Source organism: Aythya marila (assembly GCF_965140915.1).
Source record: "Aythya marila genome assembly, chromosome: 6".
NCBI classification, from domain to species: Eukaryota; Metazoa; Chordata; class Aves; order Anseriformes; family Anatidae; genus Aythya; species Aythya marila.
Window position 1 is genome coordinate 39,007,317 of NC_139047.1, and position 8,999 is coordinate 39,016,315.

At 59.6% G+C, this 8,999-nt stretch overlaps 1 protein-coding gene across 1 annotated transcript in view; it reads right to left on the reverse strand.

Moving 5' to 3' along the window:
- ACVR1 (activin A receptor type 1) overlaps nt 1-1,873 on the reverse strand; it is a 59,945-nt gene extending 58,072 nt beyond the window's left edge. The window contains exon 1 of the mRNA XM_082763017.1: nt 1,739-1,873. Coding sequence (XP_082619143.1) covers nt 1,739-1,746 — 8 coding nt within the window. The 5' untranslated portion in view covers nt 1,747-1,873. The remainder of the gene's footprint in view (nt 1-1,738) is intronic.
- Nucleotides 1,874-8,999: the final 7,126 nt, after the last annotated feature.

Sequence of the window (8,999 nt, forward strand, 5' to 3'; positions counted from 1 at the left end):
TTGATGAGCTCAAAAAAAACAAAACGCACCTGAACTTTTGTGAATTCAGGTTTCCAGCACCGCCAGGAAATACTGGTGTTCCTCACCTTACAGATGCATACAGTTATGTAAAAAACCTAAATGACTTCTCGGTTCAGACACATTAAGGACCTGTTCAGAGCAGGATTTAAAAGGTGTGTGTTTAGACAGTGTCAGCTGCTGTCACTAACATGCTCTTACACTGTCTCAGTCTCGCCTACCCCCAGGTCTCAAGGCAAGTTAGCCATCCCTGAACGCGCTCGCACACCCTCATCACGCCAAGCTACAATGGATCCCAGTGGATCTCTGAATTCTCACACAGAGGCTGGACAAGAGCAATTATCGCTCCGAGACACCACACTCAACACCACCGCTGGCTCCTTCTGTAGCTGTGTACACACGCAGACCAGCAGGCTGAGTTTTTAACCCATTTACACACAGAAGAGATAAAAGATACAAGAGCAGATGCCGAGATCCTCTTTTGAGAGCTCAAACACCCAGGAATGGGAGCAAATCAAAAACCTTTTTCCCCCTGTTGGCAGGGGTGAGGCGGTTAAAAGGGGGCCCAGCTATTTTAGGCCGGCTGTCCCTAGATCCTATTTTAGCATCAGACTTTCGCTATATATTTAAGCATTGCTTCAGAGCACCAGCTGGCAAACAGAAAATACACACGGCCGTGCTGGCACCGTGCCCCTGCCTCTGTTCTCCTCCTGCCCCGGGAGCTGCCCCGCTGCTCTGAGCTGGAGCTGCCTTCTCCCCCCCAGAAGCTCCCGGCACGTGGCAGAGCGAGGCGAGGGCAGAGCAGGGGCTGAGCGGGGCGGTTCAGCCGTTTTTATCCCTCTCCCAGACTCATTTGCATCCCTCCCAAGCGAGCTGTTTGATGTGTCTGCTGATGCTGCGTCTGGCAGCCCTGGCGGGGTGACGCAAGGCTCCGTGCTCCCCGTGCCGGACACGGACACGGCGGGCAGCCAGCCCTGTGCCAGCCTGCCCCTCGCCAGCCCCGGGCTCCCTTCGGGTTCCCTCCCACCCGCGATCCCCAGCACAGCCGGAGTGCCACGGGGAGAGAGCCGGCCGTGCGCTGGGAGCACACAGCTGGATGGGAGGGCTGGCCCTGCGAACAGACGGGTTTTGGAGGAAGGGGTTGCGTGCAGCCCTTCCCTCTCACCTCGGCTCCCCACACACTCGTGCTCTCCTGATCCTTCTGCACGGGGCTGGCGGCAGCTCCAACAGATCGCCCAGCAGGAAAAACGCAGCCACCGCCACACGGTAACGGGGCGCAAACAGGCGCTGGTACCAGGCACCGGGGCGCTGAGGGAAGCCTGGTGCCTCGCAGCGCGTCAGGCGGCCGGCCCAAGGCCCAGGTAACGCCGCCACAACCGCCCTGTGCTGGGTCCGTGCAGGGCGCGGCCCGGTTCCCGCAGGCCCCGGTGAGGCCGCACCGCAGAGCTCCGGGTACCGCGGGCTGGGAGCAGCGGGCGGCGCCCCCGGGGCTGCCCCGGCACCGGGCGGGCAGGGACCGGGCAGGGCCGGGCTCCTGCGGGGCGGCCGCTCCCTGCTGACAGCGCCAGGCCCGGCCCCGCCACCCCCCCCCCTCCCGGTGCCCGCCGGGGCCGTGCCGGGAGCCGCCTCCCCCCCCCCCCCCCCCCCCCCCCCCTCAGCGGCGCTCCTGCCCCGGCCCCCCCGTCCGCTCCCCGCTCCCCCCCGGTCCCCCCGCGCTCACCTCCCCATGGCGGCGTTATGGCGGCGGCGGGCTGGCCATGGGCGGCGGGCGGCCCCGCGCGGCCCCGTCCCGGCCCCGTCCCGGCCCTGCCCCTCCCGGCCCGGCCCCGCGTGCCCCGCGGCGCGGCGCTGACAATGGCGCGGGGCGGGGCGGCGGCGGGCGGCACGGCCCCGCCCCCCCGGGGCACGACGGGCGGCCTCGCGTCACTTCCGCCCGGCCGCCGCGCCGCGACCCCGCCCCCTGCCGGCAGCGCGGGGACCGGGGGCGGGGACCGGGGGCGGTGTCTGTGGTGGGCGGGGCCTGTGGTGGGCGGGGTCTCCCTCCCTCCCCTCGCGGCCCCGCCGTGCAGTTTCCCGCAGCGCGGTGTTGGTCCCAGGCCCTCCCGGCACTATTCACACCAGTCCGTGAAGGCTTTCAAGCTTTGCCCAGTGTCGCGGGGAGCTGCGGCACAGGAACAATGGGCCTGGCGCCCCTCCGTGCTGCTGCTGGTCACGAATCATTCCCTTTTGCCTTGGGGAAATTGCCGAATAACCACACATCTACACGCGCATGCAAACAGGCGGGGCTCCCGGCTGTAGTACAGGGACAGTCACAGCCCTGCCCGTCCCCAGGCACACAGCACAGCATCGTTCTGTGTGCAGCTGCCGGGAAAGCCCCGGGACGCGCTGAGCCCTGAGCTGAGAGCTCGCTGCCCGGCTGTGGGATAGACCCGACACGGGCCGGGGCACTCGGGCGGGTGCCCGGCGGGGCAGGCAGCAGGCAGCAGGCACCGGCTGTGACCGCAGCGCAGGGAGCTCGTTAGTTCCTCCGAGGCCATGCCATTAGCGCGGGGACAGGCCCGGGGCAGTGCCGGGGACGCGCTCTGTGCCCCCGCGCCGGGCGCTGCCGGGTGGGCTCCAGCGTGTTCTGGCAGCTGCGCACGAGCAGCACAGCTCCTGGCCATCGCCTGTCCCAAAGCAGCTCCCGCAGTGCCCCCGCGCTGCTCCCGCCGGGCACCCACGGGGCTGGCAGCGGGCACGGCTCGGTACAGCTCGGTACAGCTCGGTACAGCTCGGCACAGCTCGGTACAGCTCGGCACAGCTCGGTACAGCTCGGTACAGCTCGGTACAGCTCGGCACAGCTCGGCACAGCTCGGTACAGCTCGTCCCGGGCCGTGCCCAGCGCCCCGCAGTGCGCCCCCGGCCCTCTGGGGGTCCCCCTGACGCCGCGCAGGGCCCGGAGCCGGCAGCCGCCGGGCGGCAGCTGACGGGGCCAGAGAAGGGAGGTGCAAAAAGCGGGGAAATGAGACAAAACGCTCGGAAACGCCCCCGCGCGCCGGGGGGACACGGGGAGCGGCCCCGGCACGCCGTGCTCTGCCCGCAGCCTCCTGCGGGTCTGCCCCACGCTGCTCTGAGGGACCGTAACGCCCGGCGCCTGCGGTGATGAGCCGTAATTAGCACATCTCAGAACCAATTTTCACACGGTGCAGACCAATTATAGCTCTGCTGACGCAGGACACGCTTTTACATCCAAGTGCAGGGCACTGAAGGGGCCTGCCTGGCACCACCGGCCTTTCCTGCTGCTCCCGACCTTTCCACCCAGAGCAAACACACAGCACGATGGCCCGGGAGCAACGCGTCTGGGCTGGAGCAGCCCCTGCCCGGGCAGAGCAGTGGTGGCACCCCATGGGCCAGGCCACGGGTGGCAGTGTTAGGACAGCTCCTAAAGCCAGAGCTCACTGGGCAGGAGGGGAGCACGATGCGCCGAGTCCAGCTCTTCTAAAGCTCCCTTTTCTAATAAGAAGGAAAGTATTTTTCAAAGTAATGAAGTTCCTGTGCAGAATGCAGACGTCACGTTCTGGAAGTGTCGGCTGGGGATGACACTGAGGAGCCAGTCGGCGTTCGGCTGTTCTGCTGACATGGCAGTTCATCACCGTGGATGAAGAAATGTATTTGCTTTCGATGAATTGGTCTTTTACAGCGGGAGAATGGTCTGTGCGAACGCTGCCAGCCAGCCCAGCCAGCAGGGCCCTATCCAGGCGCTTTCCCCTTTGAAATGCAAACGCTGCTGGCCACGGTCCGGCACTCGGCCTCGCCAGTGCGACTGCAGGGCCTCTGGTTCCCATGGGTCAGCCCCAGATACCTGTGTTTGAGAGGCTCGGGTGCCAGTTGTTCAGGGGTTAGCCATTAACTCTCGCAGCGATGCCTGCTTCGTGCCACCGCGTGTGCTGCCAGCAGCCCGGGCCGTGTCGCACCGCTCGCGGGGCGTGCTTCGTGCTGACGTGCTTTGTGCTGCTTTCACAACCTGCCTGCGGCCCCAAGGCCAGCTCCTTGGCTCCGGGGAGCACAGCCGAGCACGCTGTGCTCCCCTCGCCCAGCACCCCGAGGGCTGGGGCTGGCAGCAATCCCAAAAAGGGGCTCGCTTCCACCCTCGCCCGCTGCCGGGTGCTGCTGCAGGGGGACTGTGCTTGCCTTGGTTGAATCAGCTCGGGTCTCAACCCATGTAAGTGAGGGCTGGTTCTGCATCTGAGGAATAATTTATCTGAATTTCTGCCCCATGAAATGTAGCAGCCATTACAAGTCCCATTTCTAAATCATCAGAACAATCACACCGGCGCTTACCAAGTGCAGTTCTGCTGCTGCTGCCATAATGGGAACTTTCATGTTCGAGTTGCAGGAAACAGAATTGTGCTGCAAATGGATGAGAATACGGAATGAAGAAACACAGTCACACTGCTCCTGCAGCTGCTAAAACAGTTTATTTTTTTTTGAGCATTTTTCTTTTTTCCCCAGCACATTGCAGCTTACAGGGGCACTGGGTTCCTGTGCTGGCTCACACATGTTTAACCTACACGCCTTCTTCTCTGAACAGCTGGAATGATGGCATTGAATTGAATGGCTGAAGGGTTTGAATACACAGACACGCAGACAGGGGTGGGCTGGTGCGAGGCCTCGCGTTGGCCCTGCGTGCCGGGGGCTGTCCCCAGTGCCCTGCGGGGGTCCCACCAGTCTGGCCGTGCCGTGGCCCGGTGCCGCCTGGCCCCACAAGCAGCCGCTGGATGGGCACCGCCACCGCAGTCCCAGGCTGCTGGCCGCGGCGGGCGGTACTGATGCAAGTGCCCTTGGCAGCAAACAGAGGGGTCTAAACAGCTGCCAAGCACTGGCACCTCTGCGGGTTCAGAAAAGAAAAGAAAAGGGAAAAAAAAAAACACCACACACACAAAAAAAACAGTCACATTGATTCATTCCCAAGCTTCTCTTTTTCTGCCTTTTTTTTCTTGTAAAGCCTCTGTTTCACCCATCCTGGCACATCACATACAGGCTGAGGAAGAGTCAAAGTCACACAGCTCAGCTCTGTCATTATGAAAAATACGTGACCTTCTCTTTTCCTGACTTGTACGGGGCAAATCATTAACTCAGCTCTCTCTGTGCTAACTTCACATGCAGTTCATTCAGTTTTCTGATGAATTTATAGTTTTGAATGGCTAAGAACCTCATCTGTTTAAAATGCTCAATTTTCTAAAAATAGACTATTTAGAGCACTTCTACTCCACTCTGTTTGGTACAGGAACAGAGGAAAACAGAGGTTTTTGTGTCTCAAGCTAGAAAAAGACAAGAATTGGAAGGTCAATGTTGTGGATGACTTTCAGGGGGATGAACTGATCAGCTTATGCCTACCTGAACTGAACATCGGCTGAACATCATACTGCAGGGACCACAGTCATGGAATCAGGCTTAGCCAGTCTGAAACAGGTTTAAGGCAAAATGGGATTTTCTGGGATAGTTTCATCCTTTATTGTACATGCCTCATCTGCTTCCAGTAAGTGGCTGGCAGTAACACTTAAAAATGACAAGGGACATGCCAAAAGGGTGCTTTCAGGAGGCTCCTGCACTTCCTGAATGGCAAAAGCCCCGTGACCCCGAGCCCCACATCTGGCACAGCACCGGAGGTGCCGTATGCCCAGAAATCCTTCACCTTGGTCTGCAAATGAGGCAAGAACTGTGTCTGACATCAGCGGATGCAGGAGATACCAGGCCAGGACACCTCCTCTGTAGGCAGCATTTAGTCTCTTCATGTGTTTCCATCTCAAAATATTTGGATAATGTGAGGTCTGGACAGCTCATTTTTTAAAATGGAACCAGCGTAAGCTCATCGCTGCCTGGAAGCCCCTAATCCTCGGCAGGGTGCAGGAAGCTGCTCAAGCAGCCCCATGCAGAGAAAGCTCAAATCCTAACAAGGCCGGCACGCGGAGCAGTGCAGCAGGGACGGCCAAGCTCAGCCACCCTGCTTGGGGACCTGCTCGTCCCCTGTCCCCGCAGGCAACCCGCCTGCACAGCGCACGTGGGCAGGAGCCGGTGGCACTGGAGAGGGCAGGGCTGGGACGTGCTAGGCCAAGCCCCCGTCTGCTGCCTGAAGAAAAAATATTTCTCGTCCAGTTTTTGAGCAGTGATTGGTCTCGACAGGCACAGTGGCTTGGTGAGCTCCATGGAGACCCTGTGCCCTGCGCCTTGTTGCTGTCAAAATCTCTTCCCAGCCCTCCTGCCTCTGCCTGCACCCACAGGCACGCAGTGCCTGTCACACGCACCCGCAGGCCCAGCGAGGGAAGGACGAAGGGATAAAAATATCCCTGAAAAAAAAAATAAAAAACCCTAGGCACCATCTGGATTCCAAAGCCTGGAGAGCAGGAAAATACCAGGCAGGAAGGGAGCAAGCGCAGCACTCGGAGGAGCGCATGGATCAGTACCGGGTGCCGCAGCCGGTCCTGAGTGGGCCCTGACTCTAGTCCCTGGCATGTCCCCAGGGTTTGTGGTGTCTCGTTTCTTTCAGGGTGTCTCACTGACTTCTCCCAAAGCCACGAACAGATTTACAGCAATACTAAGCCAGGCAAAGAGAAGAACCAGGCAAGCTGTTGATAAATTCTACATTTTGCCTGCCTTGATTGCTATTCTGGACCTGGACTTTCAACACAGGGAAGGGAAGGGGCAAGGGCAGGGAAAGCTGCATGCTGGTGGCACATTGCCTTGTTTTATCAGGTAAAAACAATCCCAAGTGCTTTTCCTACTCTTCCGTGATGATCGCTAGAAATCGGCTCTGGAGGAATGCACCAGACACCTCCTAGACTGGGCATTTTCATCAGCTTTCTGCTAACGAGCTGTGACTGATGACTTAAAAGCTGACACGGGCACGCATCGTGCTCAGCAGCCAGGGCTGCAGCATCGTGCATGTCGGCAGAGCCTGGGCACCACGTCGTGGCGGAGGTATCACAGGAGAGAAATCAGAAAGGAGCCGACCTGAAGAGACACTGCTCAGGCTTGTTTGGAGCAGACATCGCAGCAGCCTGGGCAGGACACGGCGGGCAGAGCATCTCTGATGTGCAAGGGCTGACGTGCAGCGTCTATTTTAAACCAGCACTTAGCAGACTAGAGGTGTTGGACGTGTGCAGGAGCGCTGGCTCTCCTGAGCTCTTCACTCGCTCAGAGGCTGTCTGCATTACCATATGCTACCCTGCCGTGTGCCTCAGCCCGCTTTATTTGTCATCCCCTAACACATATGCTCGCAGCTCTGCTGCCTGGCACTCGGTGAGTCTGAATTTCGCTCTAAACCAGCCACAAACACACACTCAGGGCTCCGGGCTCTGTTTCTCACCTTCATCACTTCCCCACCTGCCTTGCAAAGAGAACACGGCCCTGCAGCGTCTGCCACTGCGGGCAGGACCACGAACCACAGCGGGGGCACACGCAGCGGGGAGAACGGCCCCAGCGAACAACCGAGGGCACACCTGAGGCATCTGGAGGGGGACAACAGCACGGAAAACCATCACAAAGGAGGAACCCCAGAGCGAGAGCTCTTCAGTACTGACCAGAACCTGACCGGGCAGTGAGCCAACCCGCACAAAGACAAGCTCTGAAACTGCCCCAAAATGTGCATAGCAGCGGCAACTGCTGTCCCTTCACTTCAGGATCAGTTCTGGGAATCCAAAAGCACAAGGCAGACGTTTCCCTCGGGCTTGTTTACTTACAAAGAACACGCTCATTCCTTTTACCTTGAACACGTCAGGGACAAACATCATCGGGAACATTGCTTACTCACAGCTTCTCAGCCTGCCTTCCCAGGCAGAGCTTTGTCCCACGGGGATTTCTGCCTCTGCGCACTCCACAGGGCTGCTCTCCAAGGCCTTGCCTTTTGCCTCTTGGACGCCTGTAGCCCTGTGAGGGTGCTGGGTTACCCTGCCCAGGCCCAGCGGGGCTGTGCTCAGCCCAGCGGCACTGGGCTCCTGGCAGGGAATACGCGATGCTGTGCTCCGGCACTTCTCCAGCACCTGAGGTGTGCTGGTGGCCTCAGTCCCCAGCCTAGCCTGCGGCACGGGGCTGCTCCTGCCCCACAGCAGCACCCAGCCTGGTGCCCAGGAAGCCAAGGGCTGGTGGCCACACCACACTGAGCCCATCATACCACAACGTGCCCCTCACACCACACTGAGCCCATCACACCACAACGTGCCCCTCACACCACACTGAGCCCATCACACCACAACGTGCCCATCACACCACAGTGTGCCTATCACACCACGCCATGCACAGCCCCATCCACCTCACCTGCTGCAGGAGGTGGTACCAGGAGCAGACCAGCATCTCTGCAGGCTGAACACAAAGTGCCCTTTGGATAGCAAATCCAGGACAATTTCTTCCTGGGCCAGTGTAGAACCAGTCAAAACCCTCTGAGAGAGGTCTTACATTTTTGGCAAAGGAGAGATGTGCTTTGTAACCAGGTATGACTGCAGCTGAGTCCACACTGGCCATCCGCCCTGCGCACTCCACTGGCAGCAGGCAAGGATATCACACACTGCAGCTGGGTCCACTGGAATATTATTTTTAGTTCTTAAGTAAATATTTAGCTAAAAATTCACCTGTGCACTCAGGAAAATTATTTTGTCATGAGACAGTTTAAAATAGCACAAGTGCAGATCTTGCCAGACATGTCCAAAAATACTTGGCTGCAAGTGTGAAGAAGGGGAAGCAAGGAAATCCTGCACTAAATAGACCAAGCCAGCAACCCCTGCCCACAGGATGTCGCTGGCTTGGGGCAATACCCACCCTGCTTCACCGCAGGGTCACTGGCATGATGAGAGCTGTCTGTCCACCCACCACTCTGCCAGATCCTGCCTTTCCCTCCAGCCCCGCTGAACTTGCTCCCAGCGCAGGCTCTGTCGGTCGCAGAGTGCCAGCGGCTGGGCTTGGCTCGCTGCAGAGCTGATGTTGCACCGCGCCGACACTGCTGTGCCACG